Raw genomic sequence first — 24,386 nt, 5'->3', positions numbered from 1 at the left:
CTTAAGTCCTATAAAGCTACAGGCTGAAAGCATCCACCTATTCCTATTGTTCTGTTCACCTCTGCTCCTGAGGCATCGCGTACCAGCCCTGTGCATCAGATCCCTTACGCAGCTGGACTGCGGCTCTGCAGAGCAGGGATTTCTGCCTCAGCAGCACAGCCCAGCGCTGCACCTCCTCCCCTCTCCCTGTTCCCAGAAGTCGGCAAGATTCTTTGTATTTACTTCCTAGATGTGGATTAAAACTGAAAGATTCATATCTGCCGAGACACAATCCATCCCTTTCATTCCCAGACACTACCCCACCATAAAATATTTCCCCTTCCCTCCCTAAACTGGGCGTTTCCTCCCGCTGTCTTGCCCTTGGTAAAAACATTCATCTTCTTGCCATCTTGAGGAAGTTGGACTCATCTCAAATTTCACCAGGTCCCCTTGTCTACCACTTCCCAAAGTCCTTGGGGGAAAGTTTAATCCGGATCCAAACCCTGGAATCAATCCCAAGAGGCTGCTGGGCTCCAATCAATGCATTAATTTTCAAGCATGCTCAGCCTTGCCGCTTGGGTCCACTTCCAAACAGAGCGGACGACTGAGCACAAGCCCAGAAATACATCACACCTCGAGCCATCTATTCTAGATACTAAAACACACATCCTGGTTAAAACACTGCTCCTTCAGTTGTGCCAGTAAGACTCCAGGTGAAACAGCAGCGGCAGGGGATTTGCAGAAATACAAGATATCATTTGAGTGCTCTTGGATCAACTCCCAAATCACTCAAACTTAGTACAAATTAAAAAAAAAACAAAACAAAACACAACCAAAAAAACCCCCCACAAAAAACCCCCAAACAAAACACAACCCCCCCCCATATCCCATGTTTTTGTTGCTTGCTTGTACATGGAGCTCATAACAACGGTCAGCAATTTCAATCAAAATCTTCAAGTTCAGATTCAAGTTCCCAAAGAAGATTCAAGTTTATTTTGCCAACACCAAGGAACTAAAGCTTTCACGTGTCTTATCTGAGACTTCCTGAACAGTCATTTCTTACCGATTTTGCTCCATACATTAGAAGCCCTTCAGCAATAAAATCCCAACTGCCTTAATTCTCATCCTACTTTATTTGCTCATTGCTGAAGGAGCTACAAGCAGGTAAGCTAAACCTAGAAAGCCTCTCACGGGCTCTTCTTTAGAAGAGAGTTGGGACTCTCCCCCAGGAGCCGGTCGGTTCATAAAAAATAGGTTCACCCTGTGTTTCACTGCACTTCCTTCTCAGTAGCTCACAGCCAAATCACAACCTGCAAACTCTGCCCTAGGCTGCTCTACTAAGGTTTTACCCCATGGTTTGCACCTATTGGAAAACAGCTCTCTAAACCTTTTGACAATTACAGCATCTTTTTGGGAGACCAAAATCTCCATCTCCATTTGGAAGACCAAAGACCGGAAGATTTCTCAGAAATCATTTAATACTGTAACTGAAGAAACCAAAACAAAACAGGAAGATTTTGAAGAACAGCAAGTTTATTCACTTGGAGAGACCCACCCACATGCCTAACCATGGCTGAGCTCACGTATCACTCTAAGATCGTGGCCTCGGTTAGTTGTCAAAGGACTGCAGAGTGAGCATGGCACTGAGACAGCAGAGAATCTGGAAATGCTTTCAAGTGAAAAAAAATTGAACTTCAACACCCTCGGAAAGAAAATATTTTCCTCTTAATTCCACTTGATACCAAAAGTGACTTGACACTAATCCAGGCCAAGTGGCACAAACAGAAAGCTTGAGCTCACTTCTCTGCTGGAGAGGCTGGAGAGGAGTGTTGGTATATGAGAAGCTCCTCTCCTTTCTGATGATTTATGCAACCTTGCTTTAAAAGAGTTGCATTCATTTTATTGCCTACTCTGCACATTCTCAAGAGGCGTTGGAGGCAGTGCCAGAAAAATAACAGGGCTTAACAGTGTCTAGCGCAAATCCATCGGTGCAAGAGCTCCTTTCTGAAGCGTTTCCAGATTTGTATTTTTTTTTTCAGTGGGAACATTTTGTAAATAGAATTTAAAATTTGCCTTGAGCCAGGCAACACCCGCTTTTATTCATCCCTTCACGATAATGAAACGAGTAGTTTCTCCACTAGTTATAGCTAAGGTCTTCCAGAGGAAAGCAAGCGCAAAGCACACGGTTTACACCCTCTCACATCCCACATCCACAGCTTTCCTGTTGCAGATGCCACATCTTCCTCATGGAAGTAGTGAAGCTTCTGTCTCACAGAAAAGAGCGCCGCGATTGGAAATAAACCCTTCTGCTAGGCATGTCTTGGCAGACGCAACCCAAAAGGTTGCCACCAGATGGGCTGAAACACATACGCAAAGCAGACAAAACTTCCTTTTGTTGTATCTCGATGCTCAAGGGACAGGGGAGAGAAGAAAAACAATTTCACTTGACTTAAACCCGTTACTTCATTATTAAAAACGACAAAGTAAAAAGAAAAGAAAAATAGCTCCTGAGGGAGCTAGGCAATAACACAATGGGGCTTGTGTCAGAGGAAATCAAAGAATTCAGGTGTTGGTGACACTGTGGAAGATTCAAGCCACCATACTGGTAAAAATAACCAGTCAGAACAGCTGTTCTTGTATTCCCTAAGGAGTATTCCTGAACTGAAAATATATGGATAATTTTGTCCCGTCCCAACTGAAGCCAATTTACAGCAAACAAAAACGGACCATCAGTTATAATCACTGGTTCAAGATGTAAAATGCCCTCACTGCGCTGGAATTGCGGCTCTTCCCTATCTCTCACGGTGAAAACCTTTTCATTCTAGAAAACATCCGGTATTAGTTTCTTGGCAAATGAAGCAAGCTAACGATTTGCCAGCAACTGAGAAGATCCCCTGTCCCTAATTGCATACTTCTTATTAACCCTTGTTTTCAGCACAGAAAATGGGAGAATGGAGATGCACTTTCCAGTCTGATGTCCAGTGTCCTTGCATTACTGTGCAAACCGCAAGACATCCGAGTTACTGAGGACAGTACACACAGCCAAACTATCCTGATTTCTGCAGAAGCGTCACATACCACACACTGAGAAGTTAAAGCTGTGCAGACAAACAGAATGTCATTGGGTTTCATTTTTGTCTATTAAAGGATACACTCATTCATTCTTTCCACCCACATGCAGGTTACAATCACTTACTTCTGGGCTACACCCACAGCCTTAGACTGGTGAGGTCCGGTCCTTCCATCTAAAGCAAGGAGAGCATTTCTCCAGGTAACATCTCCAATTCACTGCTCAACATGGGGTCACGTTACCTCTACCATCAGACTGATGGCATCAAGGTTTTTCAGCACCTTATTATGAAACAACAGAAGACCACCCATGGCATGGAAAAACTCACTCCAATAACAAGTGGTTGAACTCTTGTTTGAAACGCGCTCAACTCTTCCCCTTCCCTGCGTTTCTCCCCCAGAGAGGTCCTCTTACTTCAGCTGGGAGGGAGAAGGGAGTACACAGCAAGAGGCAGGTCTCAGCTTCCCGCTGCCCATCTCTCTAGGCTACTTCAGTCTCTTCATCGGTGGACCCAAACAGGATAGTAGCATCCTCTTAGTCTCTCCAAACAAAAAAGATACATGCGTATCTAACTTTAGGTTTTTCTATCTCAGGTTAAACCTTTGCAGTTAGAATGCAGTTTTAAAGCTTCCCACAGGAAAAGATACTTGGTTATACAGAGCCTATATATCCTTGCAGAGGACCTTAGAAGCCCAAGGACCTGTGCCTCACAAGCCTGCACAGAAGATGTCAGGTGACAAAAAACTTTAGACGCTTAAGTGCAATTAGAGCACAAACGAAGCACGATACACAAGAAGTGCAGCTGGAATAGCAGTTGGACACCGTCAAGGAACACAACCATCAATGCATCTCCATATTTCTTGCTCCTAATGAGAGACTGCACCCAGAAGTGTAGGGTGTTGGTACCATTTCAACAGAGAGAGGCCACTGAAAGGCACCGCACTTGTACCTGAAACCCTCCACAGCTCAGAGAGGTTTCCCCCCGGGAATCAGGAGTTGTTTGCTTACTCGAAGCCAACAGAACCCCAAGACACCGTCACAAATAGGAGGAAGGAGGACCAGGAGAGAGGGTCGGGTTTAGCCAAAACCTTCCTTTGAGAAATTCTTTAGGCTTCACATAGCATCTATCCAAGTGCTTTTATCTTGGGGTAGGATAAGAAATGGGGTGCAGAGGGCACTGCACAGATGAGGATTTCTCCTTGGTACCTCCAGACTGGAGGTGGGCTGCTCTCCTGGGCAGTCACCATGCAGGATCCCCCAGAGACTACTTCCTTCACCCAGGGTATGGCTGAGGGCCACAGAGAAGGGGAAGAGCCTTTGCCAAACGCAGTCAGGGTGACCACTGCTATGAGACAAAACCAGCCAAGGAAAGCAGCACCAGAGGGGCTGTGGCTTTGTGCTTTTTGGTGGTTCGCAGCCAAATCCAAGCTAACAGCAAGGATAACAGACCCCAGTCACGCTTTTAGTGCACACTGATGAGGCTGATGCTCAGAAGTGAGCTACAGCTCAATTCCCAGATTCCTTAACCTTAAACTAATGTTTGCTGAACCAACATCCCAGATAGGTGAAAGAAACGTTCCTCTCACCAAGGAGGTCCAGATCACTCAGGACATCCTTCCAGGCCACCCCAGAGACCTACATGTCTGCTCCTGCAAAGAGGAAGGACTTGCATCCAGGGCACTACAGCTCAGACACATGCACCTGAATTATTATTTAAAAAGCTAAGAGGGAAAAGAAAAACAAACCCAAAAATGCACCCTTCTGAACAGGCTATCCTAACCCTCAAAGGTACGTGCAGCAATCTGCATGCAGTTTTTCTTGATTTCCAGTGTGAAGGAATGCTGCCAAAAAGCCATGAGGGAGAGCACAAGATGCTTTAGTATAAAAGTAGTTTTCCCCACTCCCCTCCCATAACTATGATAAAAATCTTAACGGAAAGAGATTTTTTAATTTGTCTTTCTCCCATAAAGAGCAGGAAGATCTTTGAGAAGGCTGAAGGATATAATCAGAAGTCACGGCACATATTTCTTATCAGTGTTTGAACAAGATGCGTTTATTCTTTTGGCAATGCTTTAATTTGATTTTAGCAAACACTCCAAACTCTGCATCACCGTCTCAGCCAAACTGCAGAATCCAGAGTCCTCAGACGGAATATCTCTGGCTCTCGTCCACCCCTCCCAGCACCCAGGAAACTTGGACAAGACTGGACAAACTTGCAGATATCATCTTCACACCCAATTTTGTCCATGCTCCCCCGCAAATATTTGGGCACAACACCTAAAATTCCAGATGTGGAGGTGAGGTAGGAAGACACAGTGAGATCCAAAGGGTTCCTGTTCACCAACACCTCATCACTCCATTATAACCGCCCCAACGTCTCTCTCCTTTTCACATCTCCTACTCATAAACACACAGGAACGGATCTCCAGGGTCATCAAGTCCAGTTCTCTGCCAACAAAGAGCTTAATCGTTCTTATAGTCAACCCAGATCAAATGCTGGGTTAGACTAAGCTGGAAAAGTGGTTGGGGCAGGTTCCACCTCCAGCCTTTCAGGGCTGTGATTCACTTCAACACCCTTCTCCCCTCTCTCAGCTTTCCTCAACCAGATTTCGCTTGTTTGAGAGAAGCTCCTCATCTCACCACAGCACTTGGCACCACGCTTGCAGGCATGGGTGCCGTAGGTCCGTGGGCGATGGTGCGAGCTCACCGCCTTGACCACGCAGCCCGCGCTGGGGCTTGCGCAAGGGCTGGTTCCCAGGCTGTGGAGTGGAACGCGCCGCACCGCCGGCGGGTGCAGAGGGCAGAGCTCGGCATCCACAAGCAGGCAGCGAGCATCCTAGGGTGGCTGGGAAAAGCACCCCGAGAAATGGGCTTTGAGTGGGAGAGGACTCCCTGCTCTCCATTTTAAAATTGTATTTCAATGCCGCGGGGGGGGCGGGGAATAAATAAGTAATTGAATTGAATTCACCCTCTCTTTTATCTGTTTTTAAACCCAAACTGTAATCTATGCCAAGTTTTTCATGAGTTGGTAAGGCCACCTTCTGCTGCACCCAGTAACAGTTCTAAAATCTGACCTGCAGCAAGCACCAGTTGCAACAGATCGCTACTTCTATTTCCACAATGAGAGCTTTTTTTCTTTTTTGACGCCTTCCTTTTTTTAAGTAAACCATGCCAAACCCCACATCTTGTTTTCAGGCTTAGGAAAGGCGAGGTTGATCATCACCAATATATTTTAATAGAGCATTAACAAGTCTCCGTCTCTTGAGACAAGTCGTTAGAAAGTCTGCTCTTTTCAGAAACCAAGCCAAGTCAATGCTAATCGTGTTTTCCTTCCCCAGCGTACAATGCTTCGCTGGATGAATGAAGTCAGTGCACCATGTTCAAGGCCAAGAAGGGAAAAAAAAATAAATAATATCAGAGCTGAAGCCTTTTAACCCCCCCCCACCTCCCGACAGCAACAGTGATGAGAGTCGTTTAAGCGGAACGGGAACGCTCCTGAGCGCATCGCTTCTGACAGATGAGCCCAGCAAGTCAACCATAGGGACTCCACAGCCCCACCGCTGCTATTCAGCGAAAGTTGATCAGATAGCAGCAGACAAATAACGCCAAGCAAACACTCCGAGAAGTGCTCTCTCCACATTTAAGAGTTTATAATTAACCTAGTTAAAAAAAAAAAAAATAAAAATCACCAATTGGGGTCTTCTGCACGGCAGCAGCACGAGGAACCACATGCGGGCCGGGTGTTTGCACTCCCTGCAGAAGGGGGGGACGGGGAAAGCACACCGGTTTCAGCTTACCCCTCGCTCTCCCCGAGTCACTAACCCGCCGTCCCAGGCGTGCAAGCCCCAAGCGTATTTTTTTTAAACAGGCTTTTCCTCGCCAGCTATCGCATCTCCTAGCTGCGCTCTTGGCCTTGTAACTCCTATTTTGTTTTCTTTTCCAAGTGGCTGAGCTTCTATCTGCTTTGGGTCTTACACCCCGTGCCCTCCACTTGAAGCATTTTCACCAGGAATACGCACATACACACACTCACACAGAGGAGCTTTTGCTGTATTGCCATTCCGACGAGTGTCAACACAGCTGCTGTCTCTGCTGGAATGTAAACCAATATTGTCGTTAGATCTCCCTCAACCCCAGGTAACTTCCTCAGAGATTTGCACAGCGTGGAGCAATTCTCTCTGCCACCACCTTACAAAGCATTGACCCAGCTAGTTAAAAGCAATTAAGTAAAAAAAAAATTAATAATCAAAGCTGCATCTGAAGTTTGCGTTCCGCTCGCACCCATGCGGCGCAGAGGGCTATAGAAAGCAAAATGCATCCATTGTACACACATTCATCCGCATATGATATCTTTAGACAATCACCCTGTATAAAATATCTTGCTGCTGCTGCAAGTCACAAGGCAAGGTATTAACAGCACTGAGTAAAAGAGTCAGTGGCGTGGACACTAACGCAACGTTTACAGCAGAGAACCTTTGTTTGCATATTATTTTACTTGAAAAGGTAACCTCAGAAGGGGTTTATAATGCATTTTTGGTTCTTTCCCAGGCACCATCCACTTTTAACAACGCGCAGCAATTTTGGCAATAAAAGACTAGTAAATGAGTTATAACGCAGTCAACACAGACGGTGTTCGGACTGCTACAGGAACGCAATCTGTATGCATTGCCCACAGTAAGCGACTGCTTTGCTTTCCTTCTCCAATGAAACAAAAATTGTGTTTGGCGGATCAAGGGTCCCAAACAAATTCGTTGTCCCAAATGTCAAGACTCAAAGTTCACTCCCATTCAGATATTTCGCCCAGTAAACTCCGCTTCCCATTGTAAAAGTGCAAAAGTTTCAAAAAGCTAGTGTATATTCCACACTTAACTTCAGGACTGCAGGGATGAAGAAATCGCACGCGTTCACTAAAAATAAAAACATATTAAAGATATCATAGCTCAAACCTAGAATCCTTACCTCGCTATACTGGGACTGGGCATTGTTTTCCAGGTACAACATGTTAGCAGTCAAATTGATCAATGCTGCTGTTCTTTCTTCTGGCTCCAGGATTTTGACAAACACCTCCCACCCCCTAGAAGACCCTAAAAATGTATGATGCTACTTGGAAGATAACAGGACTCGGAGTGTGCCTCTCTGCATAATTGAAGTTTCCCTTATATACCTAACTATAGGCAAGGAGGAGGAGGTGGGGCTCTCCTGCCTTACCTGTCCAATCTGTCAAAGTGCCACCTGGAGTCCTCCACTCCAATGGAGAGAGGCCTCTCCCAGCTCATTAAGTAGTTAGAATTCCTTATCACCAATCTCTAAAAAGCAAAGGGAAGGGAAGGGAAGGGAAGGGAAGGGAAGGGGGGGGGGGGGGAAATGACCAAAAAAAAAAAAGGGGGGGGCGGGGGGGGGGGAAGAGAGAGAAAAAAAAGGAAGCTAACTTTCCCCTGTCACTTTTCTACAAGTTTGGGAACTCAAAAGACAGCTGCGGAGTTACTCCAAAGGAGCCGCTCTGAGAAACTTCTCCTATTTATTTATTTTCTGAGAAGACTCCAGGTGTTGGGTTTTTTTGTTTTTCAGGCAGATGCTTTGCTGCTACCAAAGCCCAGAAAGTTTGGGAAGGTATTGGGATGCAACGCGGTACAGTAACGCAGCCGAGCCTCTGGCTGCTGCAGCATGCAGGCTTGGGACAAAACCCGCAAGGAGCTTTCTGAGAAGCAATCACCATTTCACGCGCTGTAATCCTGCTGTGTTTCCCCGTCATCTGTGCGCTCTCACCCCACGCTCACAGCCAACAGGTCCTCTGTTTGCAGGACATCTTTCCAGCTACATTTTGTTCCCCTCCTTGGAAATGGCTTCTAACTCATGCCACGGTAACAAACCTTAACATGATCTCACTTAAAACATGAAATGTTACAAAAATAATAAAAAACCCCCAAACTCATCCAAAGGGACTCATGACTTTAAATTAATATATGGGAGAAGCTGTTAGGTACCATTCAGTAAAAGCCACCTGGACACCATGCCCATAGCAAATGAAAGATTTTTGAAAAGACAGCTAGGAAAAGCACTGACTCCTCAGCCCACCCGGACTCGATCTGGGAGAACAGAGCGAGCAGACAGGCGGATCACCAACAGCCCCACTGCAATTTGACTCTGAATGAGCAGACAAAATCCCTCGTCCTGCCCCGGTGTCCAGAGCGTAGAGTTCTGGTGGTGTGAGGTCCAGGCACCAGCAACCCCCGGGAACGGAGCTGGGTCACCCCGGGCTCCGGAACACCCCGCTGGAAGGGGATCTCCGTTGCCGCCGCCTCACTGAGCGAGTGGGATGCGCGGCCAGAACAAAAGCTGGCTCATTTTTCCTGCTCCCAAAGAGCGGGGTGAGCGCCATTGAGCACAGGGAAACAAAACACCTTTTTAAAGGGGTGGGGAGAGGGGGGAAGAGAGGAAACCAAACATCCCGATGGCAGGACGGCCGCCTGCCCTCCCAGCCCAATGACAGCGCTTCAGACTTTTATTTGAGGACCTGCGGTGATGCAGACTGATGCCTAATTGCAGAGTACCTGCATGAACTGTGAGCCCTCGGACCTCCCTCTGCGGGGGGTAAGAGACCGACCCACAGGCACTTTGCAAGGGGGAGAGGGGTCCCCCACAGGGCTGAAACCCACCCACAGCCCCAGCCCCTCTGTGCAGCCCAGCCTCTGCCCAGGAGCTGCTGCTGCTGCTGCTCCCCGCCATGCGACTCCCTCGCCTTTGGGCATCATTTAACCCCAACTTCTCTGAGCACACGGGGAGGGGACTCCAGGTTCACAGGGAGATGACAGTAAGCGGGCTGTGCTGCTCAGGCTGCTAACGGCTCTCTAGGCTGCCTTCTCCAGCACACGGCAGCAGAAGGAGCCACCACTGACTTCCTGCCCACCTGCTAATTGGACAATCTGGACACTGCGAGTTCACACCAGCCTCTCTCACGGCTGGAGACAGGCAGAGCGTTCACAAAACTGCCACCAATAAAATGGTGCAAAACACATCCTTATGCAAGAACCAAGACCAGAGCAAACAGAGCAGAGGATCACAGGGCCCTCCCTACCCTGCAACAACTCCTTGCCATGAGAAGCAGGGTAGGTGTCTTATTTAGCTCTCACCCTGTGAGTGCAGCTCGATGGAGGACTGCTGGGCACAAGAGCAGAAGGTTGGAAGCATTTCCAGTGCACCCTCCTGACTCCTCCTTGCTGAGCACAACATGAGGAGGTGCTTCCAGGAACGGGCTGCAGGGAGGAGCGCAGAGCCCTCCCCAACCTACTTACCACCACCAGCAACATCCCACCTCAGGCTGCGGCCACGCGCACCCCCAGCACTCGTGAACTATCAGCAGGAGCCTGCTGAGCACGCAGCAGGGTTCCTATGTCACAGGAACAACTCAATAGACAACTGCCGCAGCCCCTTCCCCTCCTCTCCATCTTCCCTGGCACCACCTAACACCAGGGGCTACGCCTGGTGCTCACCTGATCTCACCCAAGATGGGCACGAGTCAAAAAGCCACACAAGCGCTAATCTGGAGATACAGGCAAGGTCTGCAGGGAGCAGCCACAGCACCGTTAGCCAAATGGGTCCCTTTGCAGCACCACTGCAGAGCTTGCATGGAGCTGGACATCAAGCTAGAAGTCTTCCGTGGATTTTCTGCTGTCTAATAAGGAGGAAAAATTTTGACCCCTGAATACTGTCAAGTTTTTGATCCTGGCCCATGAGTTCAAAAGCTATGGAGGGTAAAGAAAGAGGAGAAGGTGGTAGATAGAGAGATCCCCCAACCTCACCAAGTCATTGCAAAACCTTCTTTTACTAGCTGTGCTATGAAACTCATAAGATCCTCCTTTTCCAAGTCATTAATGCAGCACTGTTGTGTTGGGTATCTGCTATCTTCCATCCCACAGGTGGCTGGAGGTGGTTGTGGGTGAAGCAACACCCAGATGCATTACACAGAGATGTGTGGAAGTTTATCCAAAGAGATCTGCATGTCAAACACGAGGAGAAGTGTATATAGCATGAATAAATTGACGTGTCAGCACAAATCCCTGCCCTCTGTACACACAGCCCCAGCCTGGCTCAGTGTTTCAGAGGCATTCGCCTGTGCGGTCACCCTGAAGTGGATGCTGGACAAGTGGCTTTTTGCAAATCAGTCATCCACAAGTGACACAAAGGAGGCCGCCACCACCCTGACAGGGGTGGCAGGAGGTAACAGAGCACACAGAAGACACCGTGTCCGCCAACCCTGCTGCAGCCCAAGCACACGTGTACCCCTCTCATCATCCCAGGGCTCCAAATTTTGTTCCACTGGCTTCAGACCTGGATGCACCCCCTTCACAAGACACTTCCCCCTGTCCCATGGGCTGGTGTCGTGCCTTGAATATTCATATGGGCACTGATGGCACAAGGGAAGAGCGAGGGCTTGATCACTGACCCTTCTACCTTACCATGAGAAAGAAAAGCTCCTGGAGTCTCCTTTGATACTCCGCATTTGTAGATGTGAAAGTTTCACATAGATGAGTTTCCAACAACGTAATAGCAGCAAAGCAGCAGCTCTTAGAGACTCCCAGGGGAAACTTGACTCCCTGAAATAGCGTATGCTTAAATGGCTGAGTCATAAAACCAAAGGGACACCCCAGGGACACCCCCCCCCTCCTCAAACTGCACACTCACCCCTCAGCAATGGGGCAGTGATAGCTATCATTTATCTGAGCCTTCTGGACAGGTCTCCAAGGGAAACCCCAACATCAGTCCTGCTGCAAATGTGACGGTCGAAAGTTACGGCAAGCCAATCTTTGTTGTTAGAGATAATACCAATTAGCCTAGTCAGAAAAAGCAAACATCCAGGTAAGGGCTTTCCTTCCACATGTTAAAAAAAAAAATAATATAAAAACCCCAATTACTTCATTTTGAGGCCTGATGAACAAGATTTAACTTTATTCTTCTAGTCAAACAAGCTCCTCCCCCTCCAAACCGGAAAAGAACAAACTAGAAAATAAAGAAATCAACCCAAACCATCAGGAATTATGCAAAGCCTGGCACTACACACTTTGAACACTCAGTTGGATTGAACTTAAAAAAAAAAAAAAAAAAAGCAAAGCAGCTCAGCCTTTAGAAAGGAAATCTCTTTAAAGTGAGCTATCTCCAATGCTGTAGGAAACTAAAAATAATAAACGCTAGTTAGATTTTAAAATTTCAGGTGCAACCCTCCCAGGTCTGACTCAGATATTCTAGAAAGCTTCTGGCAATGCTTTGTGGCTCCTGCTGGCACGTTGAAAAACAAACTAACAAGTAAACAAGACCCTTAAGTTTCCAAAAGGAGGTATCAGCCGAGTCAAACTGCTGATTCAGGTTCTTTGTTTGACTGCGTTTTCCCGGTGCTGTTACGCAGCTTGCCCTAGCCGCTCTCACCAGTACCACTCCAACTTTCCAGTAACCCTTCCAGGACACAAAGTAAGCACGCTATACCACGACAACTAAAAATGTCATTGCCACAGTTGTAGTGTTAACTGGAGATTGTGTAATTTTTTTGTGGAAGGGGGTGTGTGTGTGTGCGCGCACACCTGCCTGCGCATTAGGTGGTTCATGCAGAATTTCCTGCAGATCAAAGAAAAAAAAAAATTAAAAAAATCTGCTCAGACCTCTCCGCTCTGTTATAAAAATAGCACCTGGATCAACCGCGTCACCACGGACTGCGACATTCACTCAGCTCAGAACTGTTTATAAATTAGGACTGAGATAACAGGAGGAGGAGGGAAAAAATAGAACATGGGTTGTTTTTTTTGTTTTGTTTTGTTTGTTACATCTGAATAACTGCTGAATCCTCAAAAAACCCAAGCCTCTACCAATTGGCTTTGTGAGTCTTTCCAGTGAAGACTTTACAGAGACGGACACGATAGACTGCAATAGCAGACAGCCCGGTTAAAGGGCAAAGAGAAAATACTTTCAAAAAAGCCCCATATAAGTCACCCTTGATTCCTAAAAACTTACACAGAGCTCATCTTTATTGCTCAAACCACAAGGAAGAGGGGAAAAAGAACCCAGCACATAAACAGGGGCTTTCCCCTTCAAAAGAAAAAGAAAAAAAAAATCATCTATGGTAAGACAAAACAAAAAGAAAAAAAAAAAAAACACAACAGAGGTGATGCTGAAAGGCAGCATCCTGCCTGCTACTGACTGCGTACAGCCTCGTGCACATCCCGGGAAGCTGCTCCGGAGCACTGCATGGGAGATGCAGTTCAACCGTAGGCAGGAGAAGGATGGGCACCCCTGGCTCTTGCAGAGTTAACCACTCTTCTATACCCGTGAGCAAAAATTCCCTGCCCTCCTGGCTTCCCCAACACTGAGCCAGGGATGGGTCTGATGCCCAGAACTTCCTTTAGAAAGCACTCAAGCACATGAACCTTCAAACTAGAAACACAGCCTGGCTGAAAGTGCTTAGTACTGAGGACCAATCCCTTCTTCCAAGGACTTCACATTGCCCTTTCCCCCCCCCGCCCCTATTTTAAAAGTGCAGGGTGAAGAGACAGACTCGCCAAGGGCGGGAGGAGAGCCCAGCTCCCGGCTCTGCCCACAGCGCAGGTCGCCTTCTCCTTCCCCCAAGGAGCGTGCCCTCCCCAAGGCAATCGCCTGTCACAACAGCCCTGCCCTCCGACCCTGGGTAAACATCTGCGCACGCGGCTTATTTGAGCTCCTATAGCCTTGTTATCTCGCCCAGAACACCCCTAGGGCTAATTAGAGAGGTAATGGCATCATGTCAGGAGATAACGCTACATGGGGGGAGCAAGGAGAGGGAAGGTGGAAAGGAGTTGTGAAACAAAACCAGTTCCCTTCACAACCGCTGTGCAATATTGGTTTAGGAAGGGCGTACGCAGCCCCCGGGGACTCTGCCCTCTGGCTGCCGAGCTCCATTTAATAAGAGAGCAAGACACTTCTCTGGAGATATTCAGCTCTCCAGCCATGATGACGCAAGGTCCCCACACCTTCCCTACCGTCTGCACAACGAAAACCTCTCCAGCCCCATCAAGGGAGGTCATTCTCACCAAAGCGCCAGCAGGAAATCACTTCCCACAGTTGGGGTACAATGCAGGATGCCAACTAAGCACACAAGTCATTTATTGTCAAAAAAGTGTCGTCTGTTTATTCCTGGTGCTGCTTTCATCTATTTTTTTCCATTTTCTGTACCCTAGGTGACTCTTTTTAAAGACCAGTCGCTTTCACTAAAAATGCTTAGAGATAAAAAAAAACAGCACACCAACTATCTGGACACATTTTTTTTGCAGGGCAGCTGATCAGCCTGCAAAACCACTGGCCAGCAGACACTTGAGCTGACACTTTTGCACTGATGAGTGAAAAACCACAGGTCAGCAGACACTCACGCGTGGAGACATGACCAGGGGAATTTGGGGGTTCAAGCCATCAGCAGCACTTTTGTCAGAGTAACAACGTTCAAACTGCATTTTTGCCCGATGAAGACCTTTGGACGCTCAACACAGCACCTTTGACAGCATACACACATATTGCCCCCAACACATTTGTAAGATATTTTGCAAGAGTAAGAAAATTACACAAAAAAAAAAAAAAAAATCACATGAATTGCTCCTGAGCAGCGTGAACAGCCCCATCCGTCCAGCTGGAGGTGAGAGATGGGCATGGCACAAACCTGCATCCCCGCACAAGACAGGGTGCTCCGGCCAGAGAAAGGGAAGAGCAGGAGATAGCGACAGATTAGAGAGTCTTTGTTTTTTAATTACAAGAGAGGAGCAACTGTTGACAGACCAGGGTTGTTCTTGCACAAGCAGCTGAGGGGAAAGTGTTGTTCTTCCCTTATCTTGTATAAACTACAGATTGCTCTCGGGAAACACACAACTGTTCATAAATGCACAATCACAGCAGCTCTTTCCAGCCAGCCTCCGCGACGCTGCCAGCTCCCTCACATCCAAGCCCTTCTACAATAATCCCATATTTTAAAAAGTTATCGGCTTGCAATAATTTGAGAACAGTCTGCCAAACCTCTGGTTAAACCCTGACTCCCTGCAACCGATGGCCATTCATGCTTCTCATGTGAACACACTGCCGTTATCCTATATTGCCCTGGTGTGTTGTGCCACAACATACACCCTGAGGCAGCCAGGGAGCCTGTTTATTCCTTGTTTCCTATGCAGAAATGTTGAATTTCTCAGTGCTGGTCTTTGTCCCCTTGTCCTCTGCCTGGTCTCACTTGCCACGTCTAACACCAGCACGGCAACAGCCAGAGGGTGAACAGCCACAGAGTTCAGTTATTTGGCTGGGGACCCTCCCCAGAAGATTGATCATTTTCGTTTCCGATTTGTCTAATCGGACATCACCATGTGGTTCACCATCCCCATCCATGTCCTCAAAGAGAAAGAAGGGTGCCGCAGGGTACCTTTTCCTTGTGTTTAAGGAGGCTGGAGATAAAAAAAAAAAAATCCATGCTTTTAGAGCTGACTGTAACAAAAACTCCTCTGATCTTTCATTAGTATCAGCATGTGAATTTGCGGGGTAGAAAAGGATTCGTTCAGCAGCGAACACATGAACCCAGGCCACAAAGCACTCCCTAATCTATGCTTCACAGAGATTGATTTAATTTTCTGCGGCTGCCTGGCAATTCACTCCCTCGTTAATTTCAATGCTATCGAATCGGCGACAGTGAGGTGGAAAGCAGATGGTAGAGAGATCCAGAGGAAACCATTACCTAGTCCAGAAGTCTCCTCATGAAATATCGGAGGGAAAAAACAATAGTTATTAACAGGGCTGCGGGCAGGATCTGCAGAACCACAAAGCAACATATATAGTGAGACTCTGGATGCATAAGGCTTTCTTCAAAGCAAGAATCCCAATTAATGAAAGAGAGGACTTTTGAAAACAAAAGCTACACCCCACAGCTCACTGCAACACAGACTTTTTGGCCGTGTCGGACGAGGAAGGGGAGCAGGACACTCCCAGGGCTGTCTCTCTGAAAGGAGCATCCCGTGAGCCTGGCCACCTCTCCCCAGGCACTGTCAGCACTGCAGCTCGCAACCTGGTTGTGAGGCGCTCTCCATCCTCCATCCATCTCGCCCCACAAAGGGGAGGGGTACCACAAAGCTCAGCAAAGTTTCAGTTCAGCTGGAAAGAGACAGCTTGATGCATCACCTTACTTCCAGCTAACAAGAGAAAGGCCTCATTTTCCTCCCGCCATCAATTTGGTTTAAAAAATAAAAAAGTCCAGAAGAATGTGAACTTTGGGAATGGCCGTTCCACCTCTGGTGGTGTTCAAAGTGTGCTTCATGGCTTGATGAAATGCCAGCTGTCCAAGGGGTTTACCACTTAACAGGCTTTAGCCCAAAGTGTTCCCAACAAATAATATGGGAAGTATGTTTATAGTTTAAGGAAAGAAGAGAATCCTATCGACTAGATAGAAACATACAGTGAAGTTCCCAGAAAGACAGAAGAAACCTTAAACTTGCTCTGGAGGCAAAAGTGCCTGCAGCCTGTTGCTCCAAGATCAAGATCCCTTTTAATTAAGTGCTTGTGCAGACCTTTCAAAGATGTAAAATAAGCACTAACGCATTATTGCTCCATACTTAAGCAAGAAGCACGTGCAGCACCATGGAAACCTTTGGAGGCAGGCCTAGCTGCTTGGGAAAGGTGTTTTCTAAAGCGGCTGCTTCTTTTGTTCAGAGGTATTTGCATGTAGGCAGATGACAGGACTCGAAGTTGTGACACACTTCCACCTCAAGTGCTCGTAGCGATAAGAGCTGGGGATTTAAAGCCAGCCCTCCATAAGAGCCAGGCCAGAACGAACACAAAACACCCCATCGCACATGGCTCTTTTCCCGATAGGTTTGTGCTTTTCAGCTTAAAATCAGTTTATTCCCTCTCAAGATGAACGTAAAGCAAAATACTAAGAGGGCAGAAATACTTAAAGGAATTTTAAATGCTCTTCCAAAATGATCTACAGCAGACAGATCACCCATTGCTTTTCTTCAATATCATTGAGAGTTCAGGGAAGCGGCACTAAAAATAAAACACTTGGTGTAACGATACTCATCAACTGGCTACATTCCTACAAAATGAAAGACAGCCAGCCCTGGTCTGCAGCCAGAACCAGGACAAAACAGCACAGGAAAGGAAGCTAGTGAAAAAATATTTTAAAGAAACATAAACATGTCTTTAGAGCCATAGTACAGACAGAGTGAGAGAAGTCTTCAAGCTTCGGCCAAACTGAACGTACAAATGCATTCCCTATGTCCATCCTTTATCTGAAAGGATCGACCATTTCTGGATTGGGTCTGCAGTCTCAAATGCTATTAAATCATTTGGAGGGACCTACACTGCAGAAGATTAAACATTCAGCAGGATTACAAAGCCAAGCCTAAATGAGCTTATGAGTTCAGCTGCAAACAAGAGAGGTGCTGGAGGGAAACTTCCAACAGAATAATGCATTTGCTCATTATGGAAATGCCTTTGCATAATCTCAACTTTCTTTGCACAGCTATGGAACGAAGAAATACCCACAAAGAAGAGAAACTTGGCAAGCCTCAAACTCTCTCAAGCACAAACCAGACAGTAATAAAAGCTTTGATCATATCCCTGTGCTGTACAAAGTCCTTCCTTCCTTTCTATGGTCAGTCTAGGAATACTTAGGCATGGAAACAGACGGCCACACAACCCACTTTGCTGCATCTACTTATCAAGTCGGCCTTATCCTCCAGGTGCAAACCCATTTCCCAACAAAAAGCAGGGCTGCAGCACCTGCCAGAGCCCTGGGAAACACACATCACACATTAGTCAGCTCCTGCGCCAAGACACTCTTCATGCGCCGCTCAGCCACGCTGTGCACGCCACGCCAGCTCCCTGCCCTGCTGTTGGTACACAGGGATGTCCTCCCTGTCCTGCAGTCCCATCACCAGCTTTAACCTGATTCCTCAGCCATTACCTCGCAGCAAGTGGAATTCTCTTCTCCTGACCCAGCAAAACACTTAAGCAAGCAATTAAAGTTAACTGAAATCAGAGCCTGCTCTTCGATATTACAGCATTGGATAGGATACACCAGGTGTCCTTCTGGACAGCATTTTTTTTTTTTTTTAAATATCCATCCATCATATTCTTGCACACCTGATCCTGACCACAACCCCCAGCTTGTACAGGTAATGGGCTCCTAAAGACCCAGAAATTCAGTGCATGGCCACCAAAAATGAATTACTGAACTGATTTACATAGTGCTAAGACTGAGAGCATGCAAAAGAGATCTACCAGCTACCCTGACCACCTTGGGCCAGGGTGGCTCTGCAGGGGCCTCAGCCCCACTCTTCTCCAGCTTGCTGGGCTGCAGCGTGGGAAGGTACCCTGTGCAAGGTGGCTGGGGTGGCTCCTGCATGAGCCTACACCGGGTTAAACCTGGTAAAAGTTACTTGTTCCCACGAGAAAGCATCAAATACCAACTCTGAGACATGTCATTGGTGCAACGGCTGAGGCAGAGAGCCTCGACACCTCCACGTTCTACATCTGCCACATCTAGTCTTTCCTACAGCCCGTTTTTACCTCCACTCCATGTATAAAGGTAGACAGCAAAGTTACAGAGCTGAAGCTGTCACTTAAAACCACGAAACACATGTTGCACCCCCAAAATCTCTATAGCCACCACACTTGGGACACCCACAGCCTGTGAAGCTGAGGACACAAATGGGCACAGCCCTGTCTGAAGCACCCACACCACTGTCTCCAGGGAGAAATCCACCTCACGGAGAGCCCAGTCGTGCCTAACCAAGCCACACACAGCAAATCCCCACGATGATTTTCAGAAGATGGAAAAGGACAAATAAGAAAAAGAAAGAAAAAAAAAAAAAAAGAGGCAAGGAATTCTTTCTCCCTTTTGTAGGGAGGGATGGATCCAGGTTAAGAAAACTCTGACCACAGCGACTGTCTGGGGAAAGGCATTCCACTGAACTGGTTAGGCAAGGGGCTGCGGGAGGACGGCTCCCTCAGGGGCATGAAAGGAAGGTATGTACAGGGGGAGGGGGATGAGCTGCTCCATCACTCCGGACAGCACTCCTGCTCCCACCGGACACGCTGCTGGGCTGGTGGCAGGAGAATTCTTGACCCTGCAAGCTCCCAAACAACACCTTTATCCGGACGCTGCCTGCTGAAGTCCTTAGACCAAAACAGCTTCATTTGGGTCCAGACTAGCATCTCTTAGCATTGGCGAGCAGTTTAAAAGACTTCTGAGGAATGGCGAAGGAGAGAAATTTTGCACCTGGTATGGCAGGCTGACAGCGTGCAGCAAGGGCTCCAGGGTAATGGAGGGGTCACTGCCACACACTTCTTCCTAGAGAGAGGTCCCCAAATCCCTCCTCCCCACAGCTCCAGGGTATTTAATCAGTCAGAAGAAAAAAAAAAAAAAATCATATCATATCACCTAGTTTCTAGCACTGCAGGATGCAGCCTTTGAGACCAGGGTTCCTCTTGAGTGCAGTGGCCACCACTGACCCCACGATTGCGGGCTACATCCTTGGAAAGGGAAGAAGCTGGGGACCACCTTCTTTGGTGAAGCCTAACAAATGGCAGGTGGCCCACAAAAGACACACATTCAACTTACCTTCCTGGCCATCCACAGCTCCTTCCCGCACCAGGGCCATGTCAGAGACTAAATGTTCTCCACACCCACAGGGACCACCAGCCCCTCACTCTGGCTATGCAAAAAGGCAGATCTCTGCTGGGATTTCCCAGCTTGTCTGTGGTTAATGCCATGGGAGACAAAGAGGCACAGCCAGCAGCCTCACAGGCTGGTCACCCAGGACATTGAGAAAGAGCCGGTCACAAGGCACATGGTCAGGGAAGGCTGCTGACTGTCTAATGTTACACCAGACCCACAAACCTTCTTCCTGTCCCCTCCAGGTCTTTTCATCCCAAGGTACTGCTGAGCACCAGTTTCTCTTACCCCTTTCCTATATGGGACACAGGAAGAATATTTCTTCCTTAAAAACAGGAGTGTGAGAACTGCAAGGTCTCAGCTCAGCAAGACACAGAGCTGTAGCTCAGACTAGAGGGGTTTCTTTGTCACCCAACCTTCTTCAGCTCCCTCCCCAGATAGCTGCATCTTCAACGCAACAAACACCACGGATGGGCGTTTAGCAGGGCAGGACTCATGCTCATTTTACAGCCCACCAGTGGGACACCTTCTTCAGGCACTGCTCTGAACACAGTAGCTCCTTCCCCACTGTCAGCAAGCAACTGTCCCAAACAACCCCCTGTTGGAACTCAACAGTTCCAAACTGTTCCAAGCAACTGCCAACAGATTAATTAATAAAAAAGGCATAGCTCTCACCAACACAACTCCTGGGATCAAGGACGGACATCTTTTAAGGCTGAAAGCTTCATTCCTCAGCCATAAGTTGCAAGAAGATGCTGAGCTCATTTTAAAGGCTGATTAGGATTGCCTTAAAGTCCACGTAAGGACAATTGCTTCAAATAAACCAGTATTAATTGCTTTGCACCCATTTAAATCTCACATGGCGGTACATTTTGGAGAAAAGCTGGCCTTGCTCTTCTCCTAAGACAAATCTAATAATAAAAAGCACTCTGCCTTGATCTCACTGTTCTTCTCCCAGGGCCCCTCTCTTTCTGCCGCATTCCTTTGTGTTTATCTGCCCTCTTCAACTCTGTGCGGCAATCAGCTGCGTGTGGCACCTCGTGTCTAGAAGTGACATGGCTGAGGTTACAGGAGAGACAGGTGCAAGGGGAGCTCTTGCCCCCGAGCTATCCAAAGGAAAAGAGAAGCTGGAGGGGAAGAGGGTTGTAAGGTATTTCAGATTAAAGCCGACAAACAGAAAACACCTTGCCCCAGGCTACACATTCTCTGCCAATGCAAGCTGCAGCGGCTGCGAGCCCCAGAAACAGCAAAGCAAACACGGACTTCTCTGCAAGGGGGAGTTGTCACCTGTCAGGGATGTTTGCAAATTTATAGGGAGGTGGTGGTGGTAAGGGGAGTAAAAAAGAGCCTTCCTCATCTTAAAAGACAGGCTGTTTGCACAGGTTTGCAATGCATATTTTGCTTTGTAAAGGCTTTTGTCCAGCATTCAACTGAGCAAAGGTGCTGTCTTCCACTGAAGACAGACTGGAACGTTTATTAATGTACACGCATTAACGTACTCTGAGTCGCTGCCTTACAGTAAGGGTGAGGATGGGATGGAATTTCCCCTCTCCCTCTTTGGCTTGTCATGTCAGCAAAAAAATACCTCTTAAAAAAGTCGCTGTGCAGCTTGGCCTCTCCAGAAATGCCTCCTGAAAGGCTGGGATCAGACCCATCATAAGCAAGAGGTAGATGCATGGCAAAAGGTGCCTGCACTCCTCTCCTGTCCCCAGCACTCGCTTCAGTGGTGCTCAGGGAGGACGAGAGGAAGCGATTTTCCATTCATGTTTCACTGCACCACAGACGGGAGAGGGAGACTGTGAACAAGGGCTTGGAGTGAGCCTGTCAGCTACCACAGTGCTCTGCTGACAGCTCAGAGGAGCTGGAAGATGGGGAGGCTTTGCTAGCACTCAATGCAGCAAAATCGAAGTTTGCGTGTGGAAGAAATAAATTTTCTGCTGACGACCTCTAAACTGCTGCTGATTGTATTTTAAGAGGACATAGTTAGTTCAAACAGAACATTACCACCTATTTTGAAAAGTAGGAGCCCCTCTAAACACGGAGAATCTTTTGCACTAGGTATTGAAGAGACACCGAGCTGTGCTACAGTGTTGGAAAAAGCTAAGAAATGCCCTTTCAGGTCCAGATGCTGATTGAAGGCTTGCACATCACCCCCCTGCACCCAACCTGAATACAGAATCAAAAGAGAAGCAGACATGACATCAGTCACCTCTTCTTGTGCACTCGGAGCTTCATCACATCAGCCGAGCCCGTACCCAACCTCAAAGTGGCCTTTTTACCCTTCGTAATCTCACAAGGAGAGAGAGGAGAGCAGTCAGACCAGAGAGGCAATAACAGGTCAAACCTTCTGGCACCAGGGACTGCAATCAGTGTGACCTGGGAGTTCTTTCCTTGCCGATATGATCCCCCAGGTTACAAACACTGCCAGGGTGCAGACCACCAGCACGCCATGGTTAGGCACATTAAAAATGGGCATTGATTAGCCGGGGAGTTAACTGACACAATTTCTCAGGATGGAAACACAGAGGAACAAGATTTACAGACACCGACACAAATTTCAAGCCACATGTGATTTTTAGTCTGAAGTATAGAAACCCCAGGAAGAAGAGAAACAGGACATGAACAGCCTGAACTCCTGAAATACCTCCTGCTCCAGCCTGTGAGAACAGCAGCTGGCTTCTTCACCAGAGCTATTGCTAAGAAAAAGCCAGTCAGTTTGCGCCAAAGGCAATGAACCAGCAACCACCAGCGTGCCTCATCTGCATTCCAGTCTGAAGCCATACTGGTGAGACACTCGCAGCCAAAACTTGTTACAAACACTCTCTAGCTTTGCCTATCTGGAGACCCAGGAGGAAAAAACACCCAACCATTTTCTGAAACCAAGTTTTCATCCATATCTGACCTACAAGAGAAGAAAAACCAGCGAAGAACCCCTGCCCTTGGTCAGCAAAGTTGCAACTGTGCCCAGAATACCAGTTATTTTAACCCTGAGGCCACATAAACCAGCTCTAAGCAGGGACGGTTGAGCAGCCAGGTGAGTGCAAGAGACTCCTCAGCAGTTCTGCTTATTCAGCTGCCTCATCCCTCTCTCCTGCCATTGCTGCCGAAAGAGAGGAGGTAAGGACCCAGCCTGCTCGCCCTTGTAGCCTCGGGGAGGCACAGAGGAGTGATGCCTTTCCACAGGTCATACACCGTCCAGTTTAGCCACAAGTACAGACACTGGTGTTTATCACCACCACAGTCACTTGGCAAAGCCATGCTCCCAACCAGCTTCTGAGGTGGGACACAACAGGCAAGGCAAGAAGGGGCTTCCTCGGTCAGAGGCATCGGCCACATCACCAAGAAGAGGAAGATGGCCCCAGGGCAACGCAGCAAGGACACCTCCTGCAAAAACTCCTCATCTGTCCCCAAAGGTTAAGGAAGTTCTTCTCACTACTCACCCACATTGGGTCATTCAGCTCTGTATCCTGCACCCGAACACAGTCCATGCTAATCTCTATTTTGTTTGTAGAGCCATTTTCAGATGGGCCATCGATGAAGTTCAGATCGATCGGCTGAACTGAGCATATTGGCCTGAAAAAGAACAAAGCAATGCAATTAGAATTGGCCAAATTATGTTTTCCTCCCCACCCCACGTGCTAGGATGTCACCCAGGACCACAAATCAGTCTCAGGACAAAGTAATTACTAATGAACAATGACGTCATCACCGGCTATGCTAACAGCAGCCCCTGAACAGGACAGGGCCTGGAAGGACTTGCCTGACAAAAAAAAAAAAAAAAAAAAAGGTTAAATCACAGAGACAGAACTCATGGAGGATTTACAGCAGCAACCATCTCAACATCAGTCATGGGAACAGAACCAGTTTTTTTTCCTTCAACAGCCCTGACAGAGTGAACTCTGTACCATCTACACCTCCTCTCCCTCCCTGGCATCAGTAAAGGAGGAAAACATGCAGCCTGAACATAGAGTAACGACCCCATTTCCTTAGGGGAAAACATCAGCCATCCACCTTAACAGACCATGTGCTGGAAAGCAGTCAGCTCAGCAACCAGAGGTCTTGAAGAGAGTCAGTGTCACTGGTCATCTCTGCATCTGTTCCCCGTGGCTTGGATGAAGAACATCCTGAGAGCTCAAGAGTTGTCAGTCATCACAGACTTGTACCCACATCTTCCAATCAACAGGTATGGAAGACTCCAAAAGCTTCAACATCAGTTCTTTGAGCAACCTAATTGCAGAGGCATCGTGTCCCAAAACACCTTCTTCCACAGGCTCCGCGTAATGACTACTTACTGTTCCAGGAAGTCCCAGATATGCTGGAGCACCTCTGGGCTGAGGAATTCCCTGGGCTGCGAGCTCTGGGACATGGCCGATCGGTAGTAACTCTCCTTCCAGGAGAAGTGGCTCGGAGTTTCTACAAACCTTAAAAAACAAAAGCAAAAAAAAAAAAAAAAGAAAAGAAGGAAAAAAAAAAAAGGAAAGAACACACACAGAGAAAGATATGTTGAATGCATGAGGCCAACTCGATGAAAACCCATAAATAGAACCTATTGTGTGAAAAAGGAGACACGCTGAATGCCTGGAACATTCACAGCTGTACAACACACATTCCACGCTGCTGCAGATGCTGTATTTAGACAGGAGAGAATTTGGCCACCCTTCCCGATAAGTTAAA

General features: G+C 47.6%; 1 protein-coding gene across 4 annotated transcripts in view; it reads right to left on the bottom strand.

The window, feature by feature from the left end:
• The window catches only part of TP63 (tumor protein p63), an 88,063-nt gene extending 63,962 nt beyond the window's left edge, over positions 1–24,101 (bottom strand). For 2 of the 4 annotated variants that reach the window (XM_063338144.1, XM_063338145.1), the window contains exons 1-2: positions 24,005–24,101; positions 23,153–23,285 (exon numbers count right to left, since the gene is read on the bottom strand). In XM_063338144.1, coding sequence (XP_063194214.1) covers positions 23,153–23,285; positions 24,005–24,078 — 207 coding nt within the window. In that variant the 5' untranslated portion in view covers positions 24,079–24,101. Of the gene's footprint in view, positions 1–8,008; positions 8,116–23,152; positions 23,286–24,004 lie in introns of those variants that run through there. The other 2 variants (XM_063338143.1, XM_063338142.1) reach the window with 2 other exon arrangements.
• Between the last annotated feature and the right edge of the window lie 285 nt (positions 24,102–24,386).

Source organism: Chroicocephalus ridibundus, chromosome 6, assembly GCF_963924245.1.
Source record: "Chroicocephalus ridibundus chromosome 6, bChrRid1.1, whole genome shotgun sequence".
Lineage (NCBI taxonomy): Eukaryota > Metazoa > Chordata > Aves > Charadriiformes > Laridae > Chroicocephalus > Chroicocephalus ridibundus.
This window is presented reverse-complemented; position numbering and strand designations above follow the sequence as displayed.